This window comes from Chanodichthys erythropterus, chromosome 8 (genome assembly GCF_024489055.1).
Source record: "Chanodichthys erythropterus isolate Z2021 chromosome 8, ASM2448905v1, whole genome shotgun sequence".
In the NCBI taxonomy this organism is placed as follows: domain Eukaryota; kingdom Metazoa; phylum Chordata; class Actinopteri; order Cypriniformes; family Xenocyprididae; genus Chanodichthys; species Chanodichthys erythropterus.
The window spans coordinates 38,592,948-38,620,726 of record NC_090228.1 but is presented as its reverse complement, the minus strand read 5'-3'; the positions used below and the strand labels follow the sequence as shown (position 1 = coordinate 38,620,726).

At 36.6% G+C, this 27,779-nt stretch overlaps 3 protein-coding genes across 4 annotated transcripts; 2 read left to right on the top strand and 1 right to left on the bottom strand.

The window, feature by feature from the left end:
* The first annotated feature begins 152 nt into the window (after positions 1 to 152).
* LOC137024892 (gastrula zinc finger protein XlCGF7.1-like) lies at positions 153 to 4,661 on the top strand. Its single transcript, XM_067392845.1, has 3 exons — positions 153 to 204; positions 818 to 963; positions 3,546 to 4,661. The coding sequence occupies exons 2-3, from the start codon at positions 879 to 881 to the stop codon at positions 4,190 to 4,192; spliced, it is 732 nt and encodes a 243-aa protein (XP_067248946.1). The 5' UTR covers positions 153 to 204; positions 818 to 878; the 3' UTR covers positions 4,193 to 4,661.
* A 5,800-nt stretch (positions 4,662 to 10,461) lies between these two features.
* Positions 10,462 to 18,654, top strand: LOC137025225 (tripartite motif-containing protein 16-like). Its single transcript, XM_067393250.1, has 4 exons — positions 10,462 to 10,521; positions 10,981 to 11,131; positions 11,285 to 11,332; positions 13,567 to 18,654. The coding sequence occupies exons 1-4, from the start codon at positions 10,462 to 10,464 to the stop codon at positions 14,079 to 14,081; spliced, it is 774 nt and encodes a 257-aa protein (XP_067249351.1). The 3' UTR covers positions 14,082 to 18,654.
* A 3,739-nt stretch (positions 18,655 to 22,393) lies between these two features.
* Positions 22,394 to 26,109, bottom strand: LOC137024886 (gastrula zinc finger protein XlCGF57.1-like). 2 transcript variants are annotated; one of them, XM_067392830.1, is made up of 3 exons: positions 25,944 to 26,109; positions 22,856 to 23,681; positions 22,394 to 22,807 (listed from the first exon to the last, which is right to left on the bottom strand). In XM_067392830.1, the coding sequence occupies exons 1-3, from the start codon at positions 26,065 to 26,067 to the stop codon at positions 22,543 to 22,545; spliced, it is 1,215 nt and encodes a 404-aa protein (XP_067248931.1). In that variant the 5' UTR covers positions 26,068 to 26,109; the 3' UTR covers positions 22,394 to 22,542. The 2 variants fall into 2 exon arrangements, with proteins under 2 accessions (XP_067248931.1, XP_067248929.1); XM_067392828.1 differs by having other exon boundaries at positions 22,394 to 23,681.
* Positions 26,110 to 27,779: the final 1,670 nt, after the last annotated feature.

Sequence of the window (27,779 nt, the reverse complement as noted above, 5' to 3'; positions counted from 1 at the left end):
CTTAGTCCTGGAGGGCCAGTGATGAACCAGTTAATCAAAGTCTAACTAGGCATACTAGAAACTTTCTGCAGGTGTTTTGGAGCTAAATCCTCCAGGACCGAGTTTGACAGCAGCATGTGTACGGGACTTTTATTTTGGTCTGACGGTATGATGTCATAAGGCTGCGCCGCGCTCCTGCATCTGTTGTGATTCGGCTGAAGAAAGGTTTGTGTTTTTACACATTTAAAGTGTTTAAATCAATTCAAATTGTTCAGTCCATTTAATCGGTTTTACAAGCTATGTACAATAACTTAACCATTATTGAAAGTAAAGTTGCTATGCTTTAACATTAATGAACGTTATTTTTGGGAGAAAATCACATCCGCTCATGAGTAACAGAAAATGAGCGTCTCATTTCGCGTGAATCAGTTTATCATAAACATGAATTCAGGTACTGGGAAAAAAGTGATGAGAGAAACTGAGCTTTTTAAACTTCGAGTCAATTGAATCAATTGCTTCGTAAAATGATTCAGTGATTCGAATCACCGCTGCTCAAACAGTGTAAATGAAGGAGAACAACAAACACTAACATGTGCGATGACAACTTTTACAAATTAACTGCTAATGTTTTCATGCAAGTGTAATCTATTAAATGTGATGTACAAAAAAATTAATAATATAATAAAAAAAAAAAAACTTTTTGTATATAATTGTTTTAATCATTTAATTTAATCCCATCAACTCTCACCCTGACTCTCTTATTAGTACTGAACTAGAGCTGATTGAGAAACACATATTTGGATTTATTTTTCTTTCTGTTAATTCTCATCTTAAACAGGACAAACACACAGAAAATCTCCTGGTGAAGCGGCTGAGATCCATGTGACACTACTATAAAGATGGAGTTTATTAAAGAGGAAATTGAAGATGTGAAGATTGAAGAAACATTTAGTGTGAAACAAGAAGAAACTGAAGAACAAACAGGTTGGTTCCATTCTCAAAGATGATCTCTGTCATTTGATCCTTATTAAATGTCTAGCTTCCACAAGAAAAATATCCATATTTAACAAGTTATGAATTAAAATATCTGGTTTTTGCCAGACCGCCTTCCCTATTCAACTTACAGAAAAAGCTTAACTGACGCGACTCCAGTTTACACTTTCTTCGTAACTTGAATACGGAAGGCGGTCTGGCGGAAGCTAGATATTTTACTTCATAACTTGTTAAATATGGATTTTTTTTTTTTTTTTACACAAACGCATTGCTTCACTTCAGAAGGCCTTTACTAACCCCTCGGAGCCGTGTGGAGTACGTTTGTGATGGATGAAGTTTTCGCTTAAGGGCGAAACATCAAAGTTTGATGTTTCGCCATTTGTTGTAACTCAGGCATACAATGTCTGATCTGCTCCTAATTTCACATGTTTGATAATAGTCAACATAGAGTGTAGGTATAGATGTGCTTGAAAAAATATTTTCGACCAATAAGCTCATATCTGGGGTCGATTTTCCTGAAGCCCACGTTTTCCACCGTACTAAACGGCATCATGTACTTAACCAAGAAGATTGTAACAGCTTTAGTAATGTCTTTACGACATTTAGACTGCTTGTCATAGGAAATTAATGCAGCCATCTGTGTTTGCTGAATGGGTTTCTCTTTTGACACAGCTGGTGTTGAGGTTCGGGGTGGTGGGGATGTTTCAGGGAAAGGTTGCTTTATACTTTTATGGTGCCTTATCTTCTGACTCTCAGGTGGAACTGCTTTGAATATTGGAATTGCACTTTAAAATCATATAACCAAAAAAATTAGATCGCTGTATATATTGATATTGAATTAAAGTCCAGGGCCCTCATTTATCAATGGTGCGTACGGACAGATTTGTGCGTAGTGAGTGTGTAAGAACAGTTTCACGCAAAGTGTGGGATTCACCAACTTGTACTTAAACGTAGAAATGTGTGTAAATATAAGCACACCTCTGAGCATGCTTACGCAGATAATCTAGTGGTAGAATAGTGACACTACACACAAAAATCATTTAAGAGTGTCACAGTATGCATTAAGCAATCCACATGTCCTGTGTTTCCTTTATTTATAAAACACTCAGTTTATCAATTGTCTAGTTTTACACACAGTGCGTAATTGGTGTCACTGTAAAACAAACAAAAAACAAAAAAAAACAAAAAAAATTATGGTTAAGTAAATAATACAGAAAAACAAAAAAACAAAACAAAACAAATGCAAGTTATTTTGTAGTACTCAATTTAAGCTTGTAGAAATTACAGTGTAAACATCAACATTATAAAATTAAGTTAAACTACTCAGCTTTTCTGATACTGGTGTTCCCATCATGCACTGGGCCTTGAATAATTAATGAGGTCAATTTTTTTGCTGTTTTTACACTGTTTTATCATTGCTTTTGTGGTTAGGTTTAGTAACTTAACATTTTGTGACATTTGGAGCTCATTTTCTACTCAAAATGCCACAATCACACTCAAAAATGTTCCATCGAATGTTACCGTCATTGTGTGTTGTGTACCAAGTATTGAGGTCTCTGTGTTCAACTATAGCATTACTTTTAATGTGTGGATATGATGTCTACACAATATCTTTTGTATTATTTGCTTAGATGTTTCTAAGTAAAAGCATACACATCAACAGCATGGTTTCATTCAGTGTTATATTGTTTTGTGTAAAATTTATTGCAAGAGAGTTTTAAACTAAATAGAAATTACTCAACTTTTTACTGATAAAGTTAAAGTTACTTATAATTTTACTTATCTTAGCCAAGTAGAGTAACTTAAATCCATATTTGAAATTTATTTAAATAGTTTATGTGTGCAAAAACTTAAGTAAAAATTAAGTAAACTTTATCTTTATTTTATTTTATCTTGCGTTATTGGAAGACTTTGCAAACAATGCGCTCCAGAGAGCACGTTTTCCAAGATAATGCTGATCTGCTTGGCAAGAGCTCTCTTTGCTATTATTGCGGTGAGGAAAAAACACAATCACGTGACTTTTAAAGGGAAGTTTTGTCACCATATATGGTTCATTGGAGGCGTTTCCGAATGCTAATGACCTTGAACGTGAACGAGCATGGCACTTATGCACATGTGGGATTTAATAACAATGACTGCTTACTCATGTGCGTAAGAACTGCATGCGCACGTTTGATAAATGCGGATTTTCTTGTACTTAGGCACATTCTAAATTTCATTCGTTGGACAAAATATAGAACCTTTTCTACGCACTGTTGATAAATGAGGGCCCAGGCCTAGTTGATGCACAATCTGAAGGTAAAAGCAGGTCATTTGTAACTTCAACAAGCAGTTTCTATGCAATGATGGGGCTTAATTCCTGATTGAAATTCTGCACAAATATGTGTTTTCTGCTAAAATTGGACATTTTTAAGCATGAAACATTTTTCCTGGTGTTTAAATTTTAAATTAAATTAGATTTTCTCTTATTTTGTTCTGTTGTGCTCTCTTGCAGTTGGTTTTGATGCTTTACATTGTCAAATGTTTTGATGTCAATAAACTGGGGTTTACTATTTTTTGTCTTTTCACCTTAGACATGATGGCACTGAAAGAGGAGAATGAAGTACTGAATGAAATGGAAGAGAAAGATCAACATAACAATTATCATGATTTCATTACTGGAGAAAAATCTTTTAGTCACTCACAGACTGAAGAAACTTCTTCACGAAAAATGGCTCAAGAGACAGAGTCTAGAAGTAATTTCATCTTCCAACAATATGGAAAGAGTTTCAATAGAGAAGGAAACTTAAATGTCCACATGAGAATTCACACTGAGAAGCCTTACACATGCCCTCAGTGTGGAAAGAGTTTCAAACAGAAAGGACATTTTGAAAACCACATGAGAGTTCACACTGGAGAGAAGCCTTTCACCTGCCAACAGTGTGGGAAAAGTTTCAACCAAATAGGAATCCTTAACAGGCACAGGAGAATTCACACTAGAGAGAAGCCTTACACATGCCTTCAGTGTGGAAGAAGTTTCATTAAATATAGAAACCTTGTAATCCACATGAGAATTCACACTGGAGAGAAGCCCTACATCTGCCAACAGTGTGGAAAGGGTTTCATTCTTAAAGGAATCCTTAACAGGCACATGAAAATTCACAATAGACAGAAGCCTTTTCACCTGCCAAAAGTGTGTAAAAAGATTCAACCGAAACAAGAAACCTTAATGCCCACGTGAGAATTCACAGAGCCTTTTCACTTGTTTCACTTCACAGTTTCACTCCTAAAGGAAGCCTTAAAAGGCACATACGATTTCACAATAGAGAGAAGCCTTTTTTCACCTACCAAAAGTGTGGAAGAAGTTTCAATCAGAAAGGACACTTTAAAGAATACTTGAGAATTCACTCTGGAGAGAAGCCATTTATATATGGTCACTGTGGAAAGACTATCAGATATAAAAAAAAAAACCTTAAAGTACCACTTGAGTATTCATGTAGGAGAGAACTGTTTTATATGTCTTTAGTGACTATGTTTACATGTGCACCAATAAAGCGATTATTTCTCATAATCAGAGTAAGGTCTTAATCTCAGTAAGATATGTACATGACATGAGCAGAAATCTTCACTCCAGTTTACATGCAATTTTTATTGCTCTGATTGTTCGCTAATAAGTATGGTTATACCATATGGTTAAGGCAGGAACACACCAAGCCGACGGTCGGCCGTCGGGCAGTTTTTGTTCGTCGACCGACTGTTTTCTCAGTGTGTTCCATACCGTCGGCTGAAGTTGGTCCTCGTCTGCTTTTTTCCGGCATCTGATGATCAGAATGATCAGATGCTCCATTGCCGATTCAACATGTTGAATCGGCAATGGAGCATCTGATCATTCTGATTGGCTGTTCAGCTACTGCCACCTACTGGTACGGAAAGGCATTTCATCTTATGCAGGCGCAGAACAGTCGTGCTACTTTGCCGTCGGTTTGGTGCTTCAAGGCAACTTCAGACCCAGACGCTGCTGACGTGAGCCAACCCTGCAGTCTGCTTTGGTCACCACTAGTTCGGCGGTGTCGGCTTGGTGTGTTCCTGCCTTTATACCACACTCACAGTATGCATGTTTTAATCTACTCATCAAATTTAAAATAAATTTTTATGGATGTACTAGACATTACACGGCGCTGTGATGAACATCGTTATGCCGGGTTTGCCTACGCTGCCATTGCATTCTTCGCACTATCTGGATGTGTTTACATGCCTGTTTATTACAATTAAAATCGGTGTACTAAAATGGTTACTTCATTTATTGCATTTACATGAGGTAAAGTTTAATCGCAATATTTCCAAAATCCCATTATAATCGCATTATGAGGGTGCATGTAAACGCACTAACTGTGGAATAAGTTTCACAGACATGAATCACCTTAGGAATCATGTAATAACATACACAAGAGAGAAACCTTTCATGTACCAACACTGTCAAAAGACTCAGAAATAAAGCAAACCTTGAGGTTCACATAAAGTTCCCCGATATCCTCTGGCAGAGCTGTCTTTGTTTCTTTGTTTAGGGGTTAAAAGTTTTTTTGAAAATACCTGAGCAGCGGACTTGGCAAACATCCCAAGTGGCATTTAGATGAATATGTAAATATTCTGCACAATTTCTTTCAATAACAAAATAAACTCAACAAGAAAACAGCATTTGTGGAAGCATCTGATCACAGCGATGTGGATTTTTACACCAGCTCTGCAATTCAGCTCAGCAGTCAAGTAGTTCTGTTTATTTATAGAATAATTTATTCAACTTATTTGTTTAAAGCAATTAGCTTTACAGTATTAAAGATGAAAAAAGGTGTCTGTTTCATAAGATTCTGGAGCCCAAGAAAACACCAGCCTATCATTGGGCTGTTTTTTTCCTGAAATTACATCACACCAGTTTGTTCTTTAATTCCTCTTCAAGTATACATACCTGCAAACTAGTCACTTTTCAGAAAAATTCACCGTTGTGAATCAAAATGTGTTATTTATGTGAATTGGGGGGTGGCCAGGTTGAAATTGCAACCACAATAAACCTCTACGGCTACTTTCCCATAGACTGGGGAGAGACCACAGACTTCTCTCCAGGTATCGCGGTCTTTCTTGCCGCTCCGTGGCGTGACAATAGCGCTTCAGTTCACACAGGGCACATATGAACCGACCAACTCTTCTGATTTACTAGTTACAACATGAAATAAACATGAATGAACATCTGAAGGTATATTGAAAGATACAGTAACTTAACAAAATCAGTATCATGTCACATGCAATCAGTTTTTCAACCATGGAAAGGCGTCAACAAAACATCTTGTAAAAATGGCATATTTACCAGCACATTGACCTCAGATATGACCAAAACCAAAACATTCAATGTCCAAAAACTCATTAGTCAGCTACAAAAATTAACTTAAAGAGGAGCATTTTGTTAAATAAAGGCACTATAGGCTATTGCATATTCATTGTATTTGTACTTAATGTGCTTCAATATTGAATGTATAAATCCATTTTATGATATCCACGCCACCGCTTCACTCCGTTCTTATGGCCCTCGGCCTCATCCTGCTTGCCACACCATTATTACAGGCCAAAAATCAAAATTGTCTTGTGTATTGGAGCAAAAGGTGACAGAGTTTTGGCTTTTCCTTCCCAACTCTTGATTATAATTCACACTCATAATGTGTTATCCTGTTAACAATCCTGTTTAGCCAAGTGTTAACAATCCTGTTCTGCCCTAGACCAGGAGGAAGGGGAAGATAGGCCAATGATATACGTAAACCATTGCCTAAGCTGAGTGATTCAGTATCTAAGCAAACTGAATCTAATATCTGGAAATGCCAGACCTCCTTTATGTCTGCGAATTTGAATGGAAGTTAATTTCAGTCTTGCTTTCTTCCAGTTCCAAATAAAAGTGCTGAACCAGCCATTAATACTTTTAATTATTGTGCAGTTTAGGAGAATTGGGATAATTTAAAATAACTGCAAGAAATGAGGCAAGACTATAAACTTGATCAAAGCTATCCTTCCTAACATAGACAATGCCAGGGGAATACATTGTAAGTGAAACAGGTAAATTTAGCTCAAAGGGATTTATCAATTAATTTATATAGGAAATGTTAAAAGAGTCACTTATTTTACAACGAGCAAATGAATCATGCAGAGTTCATTTGAATGGGCTGTAACTATCAGTTCTGTGGTGGAAATGAATATCAAAACTATAGTGAAAACACTTTATTAGCAAGGTAACATAGATCGGCAGTTTAAGACATGAAATTCGTTAGCACATAATACAAGACACCTCTCTTTAATAATATAAAGGAGACTTTATTGATTATTCTAACACACACATACACGAGTTGCAGAAAGAAAGAATGCGAGGAAAGAATGAGTTTTAAGAGAATAAAATAATTAAATCCCAAGTTTCCAGTATGCACTTTATAAGACCTGATCTGAACGAACCATCAATCATTTATTTTAACCCTTCTTTCTTTTCTTATGCAGGGTTATTAAATTCTATATCAATGTACCAGTTTAACTAAAACCTGGAGGTATACTGGCGTCTGGCGTTGGAGAAGAGGGTTTCCCGGATTCGTTAAAGGTTTTTTCGTGTCTGGATCAACGTTTTCTTGGGAATCCATTTACGGCGAGGTGTTGGCGGATTAATAGTCTCCCTCGTGGCTGAAGTTTGAGGCGAGCAAAGACTTTGTGGCAAAACTTAACTTAAAACACGAGACTCTCACAGAAAAGAAAGAAAAGTAAATGAGATGAGAGTAGTAAGACTGCCCTCCTCTAGAGATTCCAACCATAACCATAGCAAAAAGCAGGGGCGTGTCACAGTTGCGTTCTGTTTAGTTAAGGACTTTAAGTTTGTATTTCTTCAGTTCCTGTTTTCCTTTGTTAGATTTCCCGTCACTCGTTAGTTACTATGGTCACTATAATTATGAGATCTGTGTGTCAGCTGTGTTTGATTAATTACCTTGTTTAGGCTTGTTCAGTCTACTATTTAAGTTCCTCCTTCACAGTGAGTCAGTGTCTGGTTTATGTTAATGTGTGTTTTTCTGCCCATTTGGATGCTGCTTATGTGGATTATTGTTATTAACCTTAATGTTTGAACTTATTCATCATCTTCGTGCCTTCTTCTGCAACACACTGTGTCAGGGTGACAACGGGCAACCCTGCCTGGTGCCCCTTCTTAAATTAAAACTCTCAGAATGTCTACCATTTGTAATCATACATGTCATTGTGTACTACGTCACGGAAGTTAACGCTTTTTGTATGTACATCGAATGCGTATGGCTGTTCGTTATTTTACCAATTGCGCACAAGCGAGCTCAGCCAGTCGAACAAATGCTTTATACATAAAGTCAGAAGGATGGTTCGGAGGCATGTAGATATAGATGAGTGAAATATAATCCCCAAAAAGTAATCATTTCAACTTGGCAATCAGCAGCCAATAGATAATATTATATAAAATAAGACTTTCTTAAGTACTCAGAAATCTAATTTTTGAAAAATAGTTAAATGTTCACTAAAAAAAAATCAAACCGTTACATGGTTACATTTTAACATCACTGCACTGCTACTGAAATGAACAGAAATATAATAAAACTGGAAGAGTTTAACAAAGATTTACCAGGAATGATGAGGTAGAATTACAGATTTTTTGCAAGGAAAATCAACTGATCAAGCCTTTTGGCATGTGACAATGTTGCCACCTGTGCTTAATAGTTTTTCTGATGGTGCACTGGTTGCGGGGATACAAAGGTAATTTTTTTTTGCCAGATGCGCAAACTCGTGGAAAGTTTGCCTGGTGAGTTTTCCACCATTTCAAAGGATCCAGCTCGCTGTCAGCTTTAGATACTGAGAGGTATGATGCCAGTTCTGCCTCAATTAACTCTTTGAAAAGCAGGTGCCAAGGTTGGGACTGTGGCTGCTGAGGTACTTGATACTTTGAGTAGGTTACCTAGAGTTTTGGCCCTTATTTATTGACTTGCCCCTCAGATTCTGTGCTTTGTGATGTAACAGACACTACTGGTTTAGATGATGCTGACAGAAGGACTTGCAGCTCCGTAATAGCTCCAGATTTTATGTGCACTTTTTGTTTTTATTCATTCACACAGTGCAGCTTAAATCTTGGGTAAAGAAGAGACCCCATGTCCATGAGGTCATCTGTTGCCTGGTCATTGTAATTTTCACTGAGGTACTGGATACTGATGGTTTCCTTTATCGTCTTTGTTAATTTAGTGTCCACAGCATCCACACTCAAGATATTCATTTTCATTAGTTGCAACACAGGCTGTAAGTAATAAACACTCATGTAGTCCTCACCTGACAGTGCATCTGTGAAAAATTTGAGTGGGCTGAGAGCCTTCTTCACCAACTCCAAAACATCAATATCCTGCCATGGTAGTGCAAGATGTCTTGCTTTCTGGCAGCTTTCTGTTCAAGGACTCTTTCAACCATCTTGAGTTCTTCCACTTAACTGTTGTCTCTTTTGAACAATTTAGGAAATATTTTGTCAGGCTATATAAAATATAGTATAATGTTGTAACTTATGACCACTTGAGTTATTTTTAAATTACAAAGAAAAAAACGTGATCTTATTTTGATCATATATTTATTTAGTAGTATCTTTACATTTAGCGAAGGCTATTTTACGTTACTCAACTATAGCTAGATGCAGTCTGTGGCCAAAGAACGACAGGCAAGTCCGGTTGTGAAGTTGCAAAGCCTTCACCATATTTGTACCACTATCCGTTGTCATGCAGCACATTTACAGTCTCAAATTCCATCCTATCAAGATTCATTACACAAGAACTGAACCTATCCACTTCTGATGAACAAGACATTGAAGAGATATTTTGAAGCTTAGATGCACTAAGATTCACTTACAATAATGGTTTGGAAATAACCAGTTAACCATCTCAGTGAAGATGATTTATTTGAAATTAGTCTTTATGAAACTGACCCCATCCTCTGTGTCAAAGACACACAGGACAGTAGACATCCTGCACCTCAATATCCAGTAAATAGACCTACTAATGAGTCAGCAAAAATTACCATTCCATCACCTAAAAAACTCTGTACTTTCAAATACTAAGAGTGCAGTAAACCTATTAGAAAAATGATTATCTAGTACAACGTAGTGTTCTTGTATTTGCTTTACTTTTTATTTTCTTTTTTCAAATTCATGGTAATTTTCTATTAAATGACATGCTCTGTAATGCCACTTAAATGTGAGGTTTTTTTTTTGGTTTTTTTTAATGAGGCTCTTCAGGACCAGGAATGAGAAAGCTGCTTTACAGACACACCTGTTTTACACACGTCACTCAAACACAGAACCAGGAAACAGGATTCAGGATTCTGAACTCTTACTGTCAGAATCACCTTGAACAACATGAGAGTTTGATCTGCCCGAAACACGACAAGATCCTTGAGGTTTTCTGCCGCACTGATCAGAAGTGTATATGTGTGCTGTGTACGATGGATGAACATAAAAACCACGACACTGTATCAGCTGCAGCACAGAGGACAGAGAAACAGGTATGAACTTTGTACTGGCTTCGTACCCAGCAAGCTAAACATTACTCAATAACAAGTCTTGACATAAGGAAGGCGTTGTTGCAGATGATTTACTGAGTCAAATGTGTAAAACAATAAAATAAAAAGATTAAATAAACATGAAAAATGTTGAGTCCAATTATTATTCAACTTGAAATAATCATGCAAAATGTTTACACAATATACAAACTATATACTGAGAGATAAATGCTTAATGAGACCTTAAGCAGAACAAATATTTTATAATATGAACAGAACTATGAATTTCACAATAATGTATTATGATAACGATTATTTCTACCTGTAAACCTTCATAAACATACATAATAGCATAAATCAATAATAATAATAATAATAATCAGTAATTAATTTACTTACAGGCAGTGTCTCTTGTTAAGTGCTGTTAATATGGTGGACTTCTTGGATTTCTGTTTTCTGTAGAGTTTCCAGTCTCTCTCAGCTCCTCCTGAATCTACAGACGTAAATGACGATCCCTTCAGTTCTCTCTCCTGTGAGAGAGAATCTGTCCTTCAGCTGAGAGACAAACTGGAGGATTTCTGCAAAGAGGAGCTGAAGAAGATCTCTGACAGAGGTAAAGTCCTGGAGATTCATCTGCTCTCAGAAATGATCCTCCATCATCTCATATCATGTAGAAGATCATATTAGAAATGTCTTAGGAACAGATGCAAGGATCATTTTCTCTTGACATGATAATCACACTCTTCATGTCTGTTGATTTCCACAGTCACTTTCACCAACATTGTTCCCAGAACCAGGAACGACTTCCTACAATGTAAGTCACTAAGAAAAAAAGCAGAGAAACTCTTGAGTGTGTTCATGATCTTCCTGTAGAAGGAGAAAGAAAACATGACAGAAGAGTTTTATAGTTGATCATGTAAATTAATGTTCCTCAAAGGGGTGTTCAGAGAACATCGGAGGAGTGTCGCGGTGTTCTTGGGAGGCATTTTTTAAGGCGCATAAATGCCTAAGATTTACAAGATGAAACTTGTAATTACTTGCAAAAGAAAATAGTCTGCAACATTATAACAATATTCTAAGTGCCCAGATCAATTGTGTCCAAAAGTGTCCAGTGTAGACAGAATCACTGATTATAATGGGTTGTATGTGCCGTTCACATCAGAGCTTGACCTGCCAGTTATCATTTCCATATTAACAACTATTTACTTCAGTGTTTCTGTCAGCTTTCTGTAGCGCAGCTGCTGAACTTCCAGTGAAAACAACTTCTGCGTTTAGCATTCAGACACAATATAACACATGTTGGAAGTGCTGGTACGCAAGGAACACTAAAGGTATAAATAGAGAAGTGTATACTGGCACTGGAAGTATGAAATAAAAAGATTTGAAATTGAATGAACTTGTGACTTTAACAAAGATGTAAATCAGGACAGCACTAAACTGGGCATTCAATATATTCTTCAACAGGAAATCTTCTAAAACTAATGAATAAATATGATTATTTTTCACTGAAAGCCATTTAAAAACATTCAATATTAGATATTAAACAGACAATATTAGAAGTAAAATCAAAGGTGAAAAAAAGCTCTTGAAGAGTTTCAGGAAAGTAAGAAACTGAATACTTCCACTATGGATTTATCCTAAACAGGATTTTGTAACAAGTCTCTAAATATAATAATAGGCCTTTAAATTATGATAAACACAGAATATTAACCAACATTAATATTCAGGGAAGACTGATTAGACCGGCCCAAAAAACACTGATGTAAATGATGATTTTCACAGGATATCTGGTAAACTGTACTGAGACACTGATGATATATTGAACATGAAGAGTTCAGAAACATTAAAAGTTCAGGGGCCGTATTCACCAAACATCTTAAGGCTAAAAGTAGCTCCTAACTTGCCGATTTAGGAGAAACTCTTAAAAATAATGGGCGTGTCAGTCCTAATTTTAGGAGTCCTACATTTTTGCTCTAAGAGTATTTCATAAAGCATTTTAGCGCTAAAACTAGCTCCTAAATCTGTGAAATGTTTGGAGTAGTCAAAAGGACTCCTAAGTCATTAAGACCAAATCACAAACAGTCCTAATCCACCCAAAGACACTGTACACCATTGAGGCAATAGTGATAGAGCCTTGGGTGCTGAACCTTTTCTTCATAAATGCAACACATTTTGATTTATAGATTTGAATCTACAACGAGACACCAAAAATAAATCTTTAACAAACAAATAAATAAATATTGTCTGATTACCTGTGCTAGTGGTTTTCATGAGTTCACACTTATATATAAATATATATAATAAGCGTATTTGGTGTGCTGTCCAAGGGGATCAAGGGCCCTGAGCTTGGAATTTAGCCCAAACCCAAAGTTATCTCCGTATCCCCAGCCGAGTGAGGAGCGGGTTGGCGGAGGGATGCAGAAAACCGTCAAAGTAACTATAGGCGAGCCGGCTCTCGTCTGTGTATATATTCCTCTTCTCGAGCTGATTAGAAAGACCGTTTGAATGTGTTCCTCCAAAACTTAATTTGTCACTTGAAATCTGCATTCTCTTGAGATGAACACATCCAAGAGGTGGACAATCAACTGTATATACTAGTTTAATTAGTGACACTTAGCCTACATTTTAAAACCTTTATGGCAACAATATGGCAACATTTTATTTTGACTATGGCAACATTTTTTATTAAAAAATATTTATTTGAATAGGGCATTTGTATTTTAAAACCTTTATTTTAATATGGAAACATGACACCAGATTCTACAATATTTCTATGATTAAATCTCTGACTCTTCCCCCATCAGCCAATCACTGTGTGTTTACTCCATAGCAACGAGGTCAACTCCGCCCTTACTCTTAGCTTAAGACTTCAGTCTATTCCTTAGTAAAAGTTGGTCTCAGCAGCTTTGTCAATAGGTTTTAAGAGAAAACTCTTAGCTAAGAACTTTTACTGCTATTTAGGAGAACTCTTAGTGGTAAGATAAAATGTTTTGTGAATACGGCCCCAGATTCAAAATTCCTGATTGTGATGTGTTTTATCTTCATCAGATTCCCATCAGCTCAACCTGGATCTGAACACAGTGAATAAACGCCTCCGTCTGTCAGAGAACAGAGTGATTACTTACACTGAAGCAGCACAGTCATATCCTGATCATCCAGACAGATTTGATCAGTGGCCTCAGGTGTTGTGTAGAGAGAGTGTGTGTGGACGCTGTTACTGGGAGATTGAGAGGAGTGGATGTGTGTGTATATCAGTGTCATATAAGAGCATCAGGAGGAAGGGTGAGCGTAAAGAGTGTTTGTTTGGGTGTAATTATCAGTCTTGGAGTTTGATCTGCTCTTCCTCCAATTACTCATTCTGGCACAATTACATAGAGACGAAACTCACTGTAAAGTCCACCAGCAGAAGAATAGGAGTGTATGTGGATCACAGTGCAGGAACTCTGTCCTTCTACAGCGTCTCTGGAGACACAATGAGCCTCATCCACACAGTCCAGACCACATTCACTCAACCGCTCTATCCTGGGTTTTATGTTGATTATGGATCAGTGAAACTGTGTTGATGAATCAGAATAGATTCTACCCATAATGCTTTGAGCTCATGATGAATCAGTAACAATGAGATGTTGTAGAGTCTCTTATTTTCTCTTCATTACATTAATACTACAGCTGAACTTCTGTCAGTGAAATAGCATGTTAGAATAAATGTGTGTACTCTTGATCAGTGAAAATATGAGCACAATTATTCGAATCGAATACAGTTTACTTTAAAGGAACACTCCACTTTTTTTTTTGAAAATAGGCTCATTTTCCAATTCCCCTAGAGTTAAACAGTTGAGTTTTACAAATTTTGAACCTTTCAACCGATCTCCGGGTCTGGCGGTACCACTTTTAGCATAGCTTAGCATAGTTCATTGAATCTGATTAGACCATTAGCATCTCACTCAAAAATGACCAAAGAGTTTTGATATTTTTCCTATTTAAAACTTGACTCTTCTGTAGTTACATCGTGTAACTAATATAAATAAAAAGTGCTACTATTACTGGGTCAAGTGTTGACGAAAAAGATATGTCGCAGTTTTCTGAAAATGGCTAAGGACTCAGCTGTTCGGATAGAGCGTGGCAGGTCATTCCACCAGCCAGGAACAGACCCAGAAAAGGTCGGTGAGAGTGATTTTGTGACCCTTTGGGATGGCACCACAAGGCGCCGTTCACTTGCAGAACGCAAGCTTCTGGAAGGCGCATAAGTTTGAAGTAGTGAGTTCAGGTATAGTGGTGCAGAGCCAGTGGTTATTCTGTAGACAAACTTTAGAGCCTTGAATTGGATGCGAGCAGCTACTGGCAGCCAATGCAGACTGATGAAGAGAGGTGTGACTTGCCCTCTCTTCGGTTCGTTAAAGACCAGTCTTGCTGCAGCATTCTGGATCAGTAGCAGAGGCTTGACAGTGCATGCTGGAAGGCCTGCCAAGAGAGCAATTCAATAGTCCAGTCTGGATAGAACAAGAGCTTGGACAAGAATTTGTGTGGAATGCTCCGATAGGAAGGGTCTAATCTTCCTAATGTTGTACAAGGCAAATCTGCAGGACTGGGCCGGATGATTAAACAATCATCCATCACCACTCCAAGGTTCCTGGCTGTCCTGGAAGCAGTAATGGTTGACGACCCAATTGAAAGGTTGTGATGAAGTGTTGGGAAGGTACCAACCAGAAGCAGTTCCATTTTTGGAAGGTTGAGTTGAAGGTGGTGATCCGTCAGGCAGGCTGCGATGCGACCAGCAACCGTCGGATCATCTGGTTGGAATGAGAGGTAGAGTTGTGTGTCATCAGCATAACAGTGATAGGAAAAACCATGTTCCTGAATGACAGATCCTAGTGATGACATGTAGATGGAGAAGAGAAGTGGTCCAAGCACGGAGCCCTGAGGTACCCCAGTAGCAAGATGATGTGACTTGGACACCTCACCTCTCCAAGATATCCTGAAGGACCTACCTGAGAGGTAAGACTTGAACCACTGGAGTGCGGTTCCCGAGATGCCCTTCAACATGAGGGCTGACAGGAGGATCTGGTGGTTAAATTTGTCAAAAGCAGCAGACAGATCCAGCAAGATGAGTACTGATGATTTTGAAGTTGCTCGTGCCAATCTCAGGGCTTCAGTGACTGAGAGCAGGAAAAATTCTGCTGTGCTGGCTAGACAGCATCCTTCTAAGAATAAAAAATAGTCTTTGAGAAATTGTTTTAACCTATTGAGTAATCTGCATTATTAACCCTGAGACATTTTTTGATGATCTTGTGATTCAGTTGTTCTAATCTAAATTTATGCGGGACAGAGAAACTGAGAAGTTTTTCTTAAATCTAAACCAATCGTATTGAGACTGATGATAATGAGTAATAGATCATGCCATACTGACTGTGAAGTGTACCTGAAATCCTATAAAACCTGTTGTATTCCTTTGTTCGGAGAGAGATTCTCTGGTTGATGAGAACTCTCCCGGCCGTGATTAAATCTTTGTAGAGCAACAACTGGAGTTTCTGGTTATTGCTGTGCAGCAAGTCAGGTTAGGGAACGAGGTTGAAGGGGGTCAAGACGTTGACCCAAAATATTATTGAGTGTCGATTAGGAGACGCTCCGAAAGATCATATATGTTATTGAGTGTCAATTTGGAGATGCTCCCAGGTATTATTGAGTGACGATTAGGAGATGCTCCGAAAGATCAGGAAATTTATTGAGTGTTGATTAGGAGACGCCCCAGGAAGGTAACTTAAGTCAGGTGCGTCTTGGAAAATCTACCACAAATGAAAGGAAGAAGAGATACTGGTCTGTAGTTTTCTGAAAGTGCTGGATTCAGAGTGGGTTTTTTAAGCAGTGGGGTAATCCTAGCCTGCTTAAAAGCTGTGGGAAATGTTCCAGTGTGAAGGGAAGAATTGATAATGTGAGTGAGCGCAGGTACAATTGAGGAGGAGATGGCCTGAGCAAGATGAATGGGGATAGGGTCTAGCAGACAGGTAGTAGGGTGATTGGAAAGGAGGTTTTGGAAACATCTGCCTCAGAGAGCATAGAGAAGGAGGGGAGAATTTGTGTGTTTTCCATTAAGATGTTGTTATCAGTATGTGGTGTGGAGAATTGGCTGCTGATGGTTGTTATTTTATGTGTGAAGAATGTGGCAAAGTCATCAGCTGTAAGAGCTGATGTGGGAGGGAGGGGAGGAGGGCAAAGAAGAGAAGAGAAGGTTTTGAAAAGTGTGCAGGAATCAGTCGAATTGTTAATTTTATTGTGTATTGTATGTAGTTTTGGCATTGGAGACATTTGTAGAGAAAGAGGAAAGGAGTGACGGATAGAAGTTTAGATCAGTAGGATAAATAATGTGGTGAATAATGTCAGTATTTTCTTTCTATATCTGTCATGTGAAGGTGGTAGTTCACTATTAGCTAATCAGTATTTTCATACCTCCCAGAGAACTACTATATACAGGTTCATAATGAAAATGAAAAATGCATAATGTATAATTAATTCCAAAGTGAAGATCATGGTAACCCACTAGTAATGACTGAAATATTATTCCGTTTTTGTTTTTCAGAATTTTGTATTATTTTGGTTTGAATATTTTGTGAGTATTTTATGATTTGGTCTGCACCCCAGTTGCTGTATTCACACCTGCCCAAGCGGGGAAACAAACGAGTTCGATTCAATCAAACCAAACAAGACTGGTGTGAATACACCACTAAAAAATGTATTGTGAACCACATTTGTAGTTATTTGCATATTAATATTGTAATATCAGGTATGGTTTCTGCACCCAAACTTTACAGTTTTGCCTATTAGACAAAATCTCACACTCTTTCATTGGCAGTTCTTAATATTCTCTTGAACACACACACATACACACACCTGGTTCACTATACTTGTAGGGACTCTCCATAGACATAAAGTGGCAAGTATAAAAACCATTATCACTTGCCAACAGCGTGGTATGTTTCTCCTTGATGTTTCTGCAGTTTATTGTTGGAATTATTCTATTAAAAGTCTTCAGAAGATATCTCTGTTGTGTGCTTTGCTACAGCCACCTAGTGTGATAGTAAGTAGCTTACGAATCAATTAATTTTAACATTTAATATTATAATGATGTACCAACTGTGGTTCCCTCTATAGCAATAGCTATAGTTGAGAGATGTTTTTCCTGTACAGTACCTAATAGGCCCCAAATTAATCACAAGCTTCTGAATCCAAATGTAATCTAATTGTGAAATTTGTGGCAATGCCTAGCCCTAGTGTCAATATTTTTTTTGTTTTTACTTGAAGCAAATGTTGTCTTTTTCATTTATTTTCTTGTCAGAGTGCACCAGAATGCTTTGTTTACATGTTAAAATGTTCTCCTCTTTTGAGTTCTCCGGTCTGAGTATATCAAAACCTTCAGTAAGAGTGTCAGAATTAAAGCTGCTGTCTGCGATTTTTGGCCCTCTAGTGGTTGATAAACAGAACTGCACGCATCTTGCGGAGGAACATTCTAGCCAGAGCTACTTTTCTCTGTGTATGTCTATGGCGAGTCACGCAGTTACTGTGATACTCTGCGGCGGGTCCTACCAGTCCGGTCTAAAATAGTCCGAATATAAACACTTATTATAAGCGTACCATAATGATTCAGGATAAGACAAAAACACGGTTTGCAAAATGGATTCATGTTGTATATTCTCATTATATAATTTTTGTAAATTTTTAACACAAAAAAAGTTGCGGACTGCAGCTTTAAAGAAAATAATAGCAGAGTGCCTCCCAAACTGTGTGCTGCTGCTCAAAAGTGATGTTAGCGTGTCCGCCTTCAAATAATCTTAACCGCACAAACATAAACAAAGCATAAAGTAAAGTCCTGGGGGGTATTCCCGAAAGCAAGGTTAACTTACCGTCACATATATCCTGAACTCTGGGTTTATTAACCCAAACCTTGCTTACTTGAGGTTTGCTGGTTCCGGAAAAATCGTTCGGGAGTAAGTTCAGCCAACCCAGAGTATGTTCCCGGTTAACACACAAGACATTCTCAACCGAACGCCGAATCGATGATTCACCATGGAAACAGATGCCAAGAAAAAGCGCGCCATTCTATTTCATTCATTCTTTTGTTAAATGGTGATTTACACAACCTACTTTATGCACACACACATATATATATATATATATATATATATATATATATATATATATATATATATATATAACCTGCTATGTTGCTATGGCTACTTGCATACCCTGAAAGTTACCTCTGTTTTTGGAACCGAAAGTTGAGGTTATCCGCTTACTTGCTCTTAAACATACCCAGGTATGTCACATAACATAATGCTTTCTACCCCAAGGCCTAGTTCTTTCTCATTCGTCACTGTTGTCGCTCCTCCCTTTATGCTTCCAAAGCTCCACCTTGAGATACGAGACATGTGTGGTGCACAGGTGACGCTCATTACCAATCACGCCATCAGCTTCACTCCGTTCTCACGGCCCTCAGCCTCGTCCTGTTTGCCACACCATTATTCCAGGCTGAAAATCAAAATTTTCTTGTATTGGAGTAATAGGCGACAGAGTTTTGGCTTTTCCTTCCCATCTCCTGATTAACTTTAACATTCATAATGTGTTACTAACAATCCTGTTCTGCCCTAGACCAGAATTTTTTTAACATCTAAAAGCAGAAGACAGGCTAATGATATAGGTAAACCACTGCCTAAGTTGAGTGATTCAGTGTCTAAGCAAACTGAATCTAATATCTGGAAATGCCAAACCTCCTTTATGTCTGGAAAGTTGCATCTGAGTTAATTTCAGTCTTGCATTCTTCCGGTTCCAAATAAAAGTGCTGTACCGTTGATTAATACGTTTAATTATAGTGCAATTTAGGAGAATGGAATGTAAAATTTTTATAAAATTATATACAGCTTGAGCTTGTCTTTTCAAAGGACCATGCTTCCCTTGCACCAAAACTTACAGTTATTCGCAAGTAATGGGTCCTAAAATGTTATGCGATCTGGGAAAACCCATTGGATGTCATGATGGAACATTTTCAGGAAAGTCAAATAATAGGTTGTATGTCTTTTTTGGTCAAAATTGGGTTTTCATTAAATTATTATGCTATAACATCATCATCTCTGAAAATATCTTGGCAAATTTTGCTTGTTTAGTGCAGAAAAATAGCGATTTATAGTGGCAAGCTGAAAAGACTGTCTTTCTCTAATGTTACTGTTTAAGAACACACCCAGCTGAAGTGAAAAAAAAAAAAAAATCACCCATAGCTTTCCCTCTCTTAACACTACAAAGACAGTTCACCTATCAAAATAACAACATGACATGTAGAATAAAGGTGTATCAATGCACATTTCCCGCTAGTCCTGTGTAAACTACGGCATGCAAAGTTTATTTATTTAATTTTATACGTTATTGTGAGAAGGCAAACACTAGAGATCTTTCTTAAAACAAGCAAAATTATCCACCAATCTGGTAAGAAAAATAATCTTGTTTTCCATTTGAATAAGATTTTTTTTCTTACCCCGGTGGCAGATAATTTTATCACTTATTTATTTTTTTTTAAGAAAACAAGATATAAATAAAATATTAAAAAATATATAAATATAAATTTAAAAATATGAATTTTACTTATCTAGTAAATGCTTCTTGATTCAAGAATTTTTAGATATTTGGACTAGAAATAAGACAAAAAATACTAAGTAAGAAAAACTTTTGCGGTGAAAATATTCTTTCAGTCACCAAATGTGAAAACCAATTAGTTTTCATGCCAAGAGATCAAAATATAATATCCAATCTTTCTTTTTTTTTTTTTTTTGAGGAAAAAAGGTTTGAAATATAAAGAAAAAATGATAGATTCACCATTTGTGATGCAGAGACGAGCTATAATGCACATACATGTTCTAATTATGTGTTTATTAGACATTGAATTCAAATCAAATACTGCCAAACTGCCCATACTACTTCTGAAACGGATGTCTACTTAATAAAATGTATGAAAATATGGAAATATATGGTTCAAAGCACTCAGACTAAATATGGTGGGGCCAAGTTATGCAATGCTTTATATACAATAATCAATCATTTAAAATCTATTCTGTACTGCACGGGCAACCAATGAAGTGAGGCTAAAACTGGCATTACATGCAGTTTTTATGACTGCCTGTTAAAAGTCTAATAGCCGCATTCTGAACCAGTTGAAGACGGTTTAACAATACTTGGTTAACAGCCATATACACTGAGTTACAATAATCTAGTCTTACAGAAATTAAAGCATGAATAATCCTTTCAAAATCACTGGAGGACAAAAATGGTTTAACCTTTGCTATGGATCTTAAATAGAACATTTGACCACTGAATTGATCTGTTTATCATATTTCAAAGAACTATCAAATTAGACACCAAGATTTTTCACTACAGATTTACAGAAAGGGGCTAACTTGCCCAAGTCAAATAAATAATAATTTTCTGATAAATAATTTGCTGATATCTGTTATTACATACTACATTTTAACATTTAATCACTTGTGAGATATGAATTTGCTGATATCAATGGTAAAATAAAATATAGAACTTCTGTATGTGAATAAATAAAAGTATGTCACAAAATCATGAGTCTGTTTTGATTTTATGATCAGAAGTGGTTCTAGTATAAACTGCTATATAAATATAAATGGAACATGACTTTACTGCAGTGCTGAATTACAGAGCTTACAGAGTAGAACTTCTGTACTACTTAAAGTTATTAATATGTTAGTGTTATTAATCACAATAAGCCATGAAAAGGACTCAATGCTGTGCTTGAGTTGAGTGTGCTGCAAAAGCTTTTATTTTTGTATCAAGGAATTTTATTTGTTTTATCTATTTGTCTTAGAGCTGCCTTTATTACAGAAGACTGCCAGTCATGTTTATAATGATCACAGTAAACTTAAAGGATTAGTCCACTTTTAAATAAACTTTTCCTGATAATTTACTCACCCTCATCTCATCCAAGATGTCCATGTCTTTCTTTCTTCAGTCGAAAAGAATTTAAAGTTCAGGATTTTTCTCCTTATAGTGGACTTCAATGGGCACCAAACAGTTGAAGGTCAAAATTAGTTTCACTGCAGCTTCAAATTGTTCTACACAATCCCAGATGAGAAATAAGGGTCTTATCCAGAGAAACCATCACTCATTTTCTTTTTCAAACTTTGACCTGTGGAGGACAGTAATACGCTTAGCAGCATCTACACTGCTGGAATTCTAATAGAGGAGAAGAAGAAGAGAGCTAGTTCAAGATGAGCATTTAAGGTTAAAACTTATAATTTTCAATTTTTTTTCAGAAAATGAGCAATGGTTTCACTAGATAAGACCCTTATTTCTCATCTGGGATCGTGTTGAACAATTTGAAGCTGCAGTGAAACGAATTTTGACCTTCAACCATTTGGTGCCCATTGAAGTCTACTATATGGAGAATAATCCTGGAATGTTTTCATCAAAAACTTTAATTTCTTTTCGACTGAAGAAAGAAAGACATGGACATCTTGGATGACATGGGGAGTAAATTATCAAGAAAAGTTTATTTAAAAGTGGACTAATCCTTTAAATGGCATTAGTTTAATAATACTGGGTTAACTAAAATGGGAAGAAAAATAAATTTAAAGGTTTCACATTAATTCAGTGAGATTTTTTTCAAGATAAGAAAAGTAACACAAAACAGTAAACTACAATCAAATCTATGCATAAATAAAATCAGATATCATGAGGTACCAAAAGATTCCCACCTGTAATCACTATGATCAGATGCTTTCACAAATACTTTTTGTTTCATTGGGTTTATTTTGTTATTGAAAGAAATGTGCAGAACATTTTTACATGTTCATCTAAATGCCACTTGGGAGCTTATGTGAACCTCAAGGTTGCTTTATTTCTGCAAGTCTTTCCAGTGTGATGGCACATGAAAGGCCACTCTCTGGTGTGAGTTATTACATGATTCCTTAGACGAAACTTGTCTGTGAAACTCATTCCACACTGACATATAAAACAGCACTCTCATAAATGAACCCTGATGTGGTACTTGAGGGTTACTTTATATCTGAAAGTCTCTTCACAGTGACCACATTTAAACGGTTTCTCTCCAGAGTGAATTCTCATGTGCCTGTCAAGGTTTCCTTTATGATTGAAACTTATTCCACATTGTTTGCAGGTGAAAGACTTCTCTACAGTGTGAATTTTCATGTGGTCTTCAAAGTGTCCTTTTTCATTGCAACTCTTTCCACACTGAAGGCACATAAAGGGTTTCTCTCCAGAGTGAATTCTCAAGTGGACTTTAAAGTGTCCTTTTTCATTGAAACTCTTTCCACACTGAGGGCATGTATAAAGCTCTTCTCTAGTGTGAATGCTCATGTGCTTTTTAAGGCTTCCTTTCAGAGTGAAACCTTTTCCACACTGTTGGCAGGTGAAAAGGCTCTCTGTAGTGTGAATTCTCATGTGAGCATTAAGGTTTCCTTTTCGGTTGAAACTTTTTTCACACTTTTGGCAAGTGTAAAGCTTCTCTCCAGTGTGAACTACCATGTGGACTTCAAGGTTTCCATGTTGAGTGAATCTCTTTCCACACTGAAGGCATGTGAAAGGCTTCTCTCCAATGTGAATTCTCATATGCCTGTTAAGGCTTCCTTTCTGAGTGAAACTCTTTCCACACTGTTGGCAGATGAAATGGCTCTCTCCAGTGTGAATTCTCAGGTGTTCTTTAAAGTGTCCTTTTTGAAAGAAACTCTTTCCACACTGAGTGCACATGTAGGGTTTCTCTCCAGTGTGATCTTTCATGTGGACTTTAAGGTTTACACGCTGATCAAAACCCTTTCCACACTGAGGGCATGTGTAAGGTTTCTCTCCAGTGTGAATTTTCATGTGCCTGTTAAGGTTTTTTTTCAGAGTGAAACTTATTTCACACTGATGGCAGGTGAAACATTTCTCTCCAGTGTGAATTCTCATGTGGTCTTTAAGGTTTCCTTTTCTGTTGAAACTCTTTCCACACTGTTGGCAAATGAAGTGACTTCTAGTTCCTGTCTTCTGAACTATTTTTTGTGAGGAAGTATTTTCCCCAGTTATGAGACCATGATGACGTTTATGTTGATCTTTCTCTTCCATTTCATTTAGTACTTCAGTCTCCTCTTTAAGTGCCATCAGGTCTAAAAATAAGACAAAGAATTAAAATAAATAAATAAAAGTTAACCCCACTTCAATGGCACAAAGCAACAGACATCAAAACATTTGACACGTAAAGCATAAAAACCCACTTATAATTAGATCCTATACCCACTAAGCTACTGAAAGAGGTGTTACATAAAGGCAGGAACACACCAAGCCAATGCCGATGAACTAGTTGCGACGAAATCAGACTGCGGGGTTGGCTCACATCGGCAGCGTCTGGGTCCAACGTTGGCCTGACACACCAAACTGACGCTCAACGGCCAAGTAGCACGTCCGTTCTGCACCTGCGTAAGATGAAATGCCTTTCCGTACCAGCAGATGGCAGTAGCTGAACAGCCATTCAAAATGATCACGATGGCCCGACAAGTTCCGACATGTCAAATCGCCCGAAAAAGCCGACAAAGACCAACTTCAGCTGACGGTGCAGAACACACTGAGAAAACTTAGTCAGTCGACGAACAAAAACTAAGGCTTCTCAATATCGCAAAATTTTTAAAACATGGGAGCTAAACACTTTTTTTAAAAAGCCTAGTTTGACCCAGAAGATCTGGTTAATTATAGACTGATCTCAGTCCACTATTTGTTACATCTTCTATGGCAAGGGTGATCAACCCTGTTTCTGGAGGGCACTGGCTGACCTCCAAAAATTTCGGGTGGACAGGGCACAGTGACCACAAATCAACATCCGCAAACTCCTTTTTCAAGGACAGATTGGACGCTTTCTGAAAATCAGGACTACCTAGATGAGAGTTTGAAAGCAGCTGCCTATCAGCCAACACCCCACCGAATTAAATCAAAAGCCTTGACTTTCTGATTAGCAATTACGAATGAAACAGTTACTGATTTCAAAAACAAAAAAAATTATTATTACGATTAAAGCTACCTTTGATTACAATGTTTCGAAAAATACTCACAGCAAATACTGCCAAGTCCAACATAGATATTGAGAGATGCATCACCGTCTTCTTTATATTTCCATGTTAAGCATGCAAGATGCTTATTTAATGATTTAATAAATTACTGCATGTAATACTTAATGTGTTTAATAGTGTATGGCATGAATGCTAGTTCTCATAATGCCTGATTTCACCAGTAGATTTAAATAAACTGCATTACTGGATATGCACTTTTTAATATTTCGAATGAATGGAAGCACTGGCATTTTGAAATATTTTAAATCAAAAGAATATTACAACACAAAAGGCAATAACATTTAATTATTATATTGTAAAAACATACATAGTAATAACTAATAATTTAAAACAATTAAAATGTAAACTATGGAATCAGTGGCATTATGCAGGCATCTGTGTCTAACACATTTATGTATTTTTAGCAAAGTAGAATTTTTTGGCATCATTGGCTATGCAATAAATAAACATGATTCAAAGAAAATTCCAATTAAACATGATTTATTTGTGATATAGTGCAAGAATATGGATTCAGTACTGTAATAAAATGCATATTTTTATGCAAAAAACATACAAAAGATGTTTTTTATATTTTATATTCCATGTTCAAAGTTAAGCTCAATCAACAGCATTTGTAGCAACATTGTTTTATAAAATAATAATAAATAAATAAAACTATCCTTTAAAAATAAAATTCTTGGTTACAGTTTGGCAAATACAATGCAAGTGAATGGAATCAAATTTGAGGCTATAGTTTCAGCCATAAAATAATGAACTGGACTTGATCCAAAAAGCAACAGTATGAACACAAAGAGATCTGAGACCACATTACTATTTAAGTGGACCAAAAAGGATCCGAGTTCTCCATCAGGGTTCAGCTCTTGCTCCACTTCAAGGGGTCTCAGTTCAGTTCAAAGTGGACTCAGTGTGAAAACACTGCCCATATTTATAGCATTACTGGAAGAGCTCATCTAATAAGAGCTGCACATTCTGACTACTAATGTTGAGTTCACTTTTCCATTCACATCCTTTTCTGTAAGATATGATGCTTTTGTTGTATATATCCGAATAATCTCATCTAAGATGTGTTTGGTCGAGTTTTTCCAAAGCGCTTCAGTTTACTGGTGTTCATCCATTCTTCAGCTTCAGCTCAATCGGCAATGCCTGACATTACTGAATAAGATTGAATTGTTTTAAACAATCATATTAAATTTTAACTCTTTCCCTGCCAGTACTTTTTTAGTAACTTTTTTTTCCAGCCAGTGCCAGAACTTTTGTTCATTTTCACCATTGGACATTTTAATAAGAAGCTTTGAGAATTAAACCAACCTGTTTGTTCATCAGTTTCTTCTTGTTTCACTCTGAATTCTTTTTCAATCTTCACATCTTCGCTCTCCTCTTTAATAAACTCAATCTTTATGTCTTCACTCTCCACTTTAATAAACGCCATCATTATAATAGTGGATCTCAGTCGCTTCACCAGGAGTTTTTCTGTGTGTTTGTCCTGTTTAAGAAGAGAATAATTAACAGAAAGAAAAATGAATCCAAAGTAAATATCTGGCTGCGTCTCTATCAGCTCTAGTTCAGTAGTTCAGTGCACTGGTGAGAGTCAGAGTGAGAGTTAATGAACTTAAATCACCTGATTTACAAAAAAAACAACCTCAAAACTTGCAAAAAAATAAATAAAATAACTATGAATGCAATGAGTGATTTGCAGAATGCAAATCATACAAACTTTTTGTTATGATTTACATTTGCTTTTTATTGATTTGTAGAATATATTTAATACTACACTGTCATAAAAACATTTGCTATTAATTTGGTTTGTAAAAGTTGTCATTATAGTGTTTGTTCTCATTCATTTACACTGTTTTGAGCAGCAGGTGACGTCAGCATGAGGCGATTCAAGTGCTTCGAACCCCTGAATCAGCTGACCATATTGATTGAAAAAAAGGATGGACTCTGCCTTTGAAATACAGAATAACTAACAAGGTTACCGAAATTTCATTCAAATTATTACAAAAATTTCACCCTGTCAAAGTGTTTTTAAATGATTTAAGTCAGATATAGACACAAGTTGTTCTTTCTATGGTGCCCATGATGAAACTGCTCTTCTGGGATTCTGGGATAATGATGAAACTGCTCTTCTGGGATTGTCCTCACACACCTATGTTGGGTCAAATTTCCTAATTTTATTAACTGCAATGTTCTGGGTTTTTTTTTGTTTTTTAAAGATGTACTGTTTGGCTTATTAAAAGCTACATTTCATAATATGCTTTTTTCGGCAGATGTGCTTTTTTAGATGTAGAGGTGAATTGCTCTCTCTCATAGCTAGCACAAAATAACTGAAATTTACCATAATGACCATAGCAAAGCGAGAATAAAATTTCAACAAAGTAAACTCCATAACTTTATGGATTAAGCGAACAAGTGCGCTACTGTTACCTAATTACCCAGTGAATCATTGAAATGTCTCACCTGTCCAGCAGAAAAAAGCAGTCTCTGGGTCTGTTTTAAACCTGTTCAAAACACAGAGTTCACATCACCTTTCAAAAGCCCTGCTGATATTTATTCTTGTTTTCGCACGCACCCAACAGTTGCTGTAGTCAACAGTTGTCAATGATGATTATCGTTTCTAACTTTCTTTATTGCTATCAAAATTAGAAGGTTAATTGCATTCCAGTTGAAAGATCCGCCGCCAGCAGCATCCACACACGATATAGCTTACTAGCCGGGACTCCTCCTTTATGTACACAGTAATTTATGAGATTTGTAAAATTTTTAAGCCAACGTTTCTTTGTAAAAAGCATAGAGTTAATCATACTGATTTCAAAGTTAAAGGTTCAGTAGTTTGAATATACATTGAACCAAACACTATAATAACATCTTAGTTGATAATTCAATATACTTTATTTTTTGACAAAACATCCCATCTCTAATGTGTCGGCAGCGACCACATAACATTACAGAATATTAACTCGCATACTAAAACACTAATGATTTGCATAATTGTACTAAAATTTTATTTCTCCTAAATAAACGATTGTGTTCCCTATTGTCACTACCAAAACAACAATGCCACTACCGAAACAATAGTGACAATTTACAATTTAGTGACAAATTAGTGACAAATAGCTCAAAGATGATAATCGGCACATGGTTATC

Bases quoted from the DNA above. Each gene is read 5' to 3' on its own strand.
- LOC137024892 (XM_067392845.1), top strand. From the start codon at position 879: ATGGAGTTTATTAAAGAGGAAATTGAAGATGTGAAGATTGAAGAAACA. The intron at 964-3,545 runs GTTGGTTCCATT...TTTTCACCTTAG, and splicing joins AGAAACTGAAGAACAAACAG to ACATGATGGCACTGAAAGAG.
- LOC137025225 (XM_067393250.1), top strand. From the start codon at position 10,462: ATGGATGAACATAAAAACCACGACACTGTATCAGCTGCAGCACAGAGG. The intron at 10,522-10,980 runs GTATGAACTTTG...TGTTTTCTGTAG, and splicing joins CACAGAGGACAGAGAAACAG to AGTTTCCAGTCTCTCTCAGC. The intron at 11,132-11,284 runs GTAAAGTCCTGG...TGATTTCCACAG, and splicing joins GAAGAAGATCTCTGACAGAG to TCACTTTCACCAACATTGTT.
- LOC137024886 (XM_067392828.1), bottom strand. From the start codon at position 26,067: ATGATGGCGTTTATTAAAGTGGAGAGTGAAGACATAAAGATTGAGTTT. The intron at 23,682-25,943 runs GTTGGTTTAATT...TCTTATTTTTAG, and splicing joins AGAAACTGATGAACAAACAG to ACCTGATGGCACTTAAAGAG.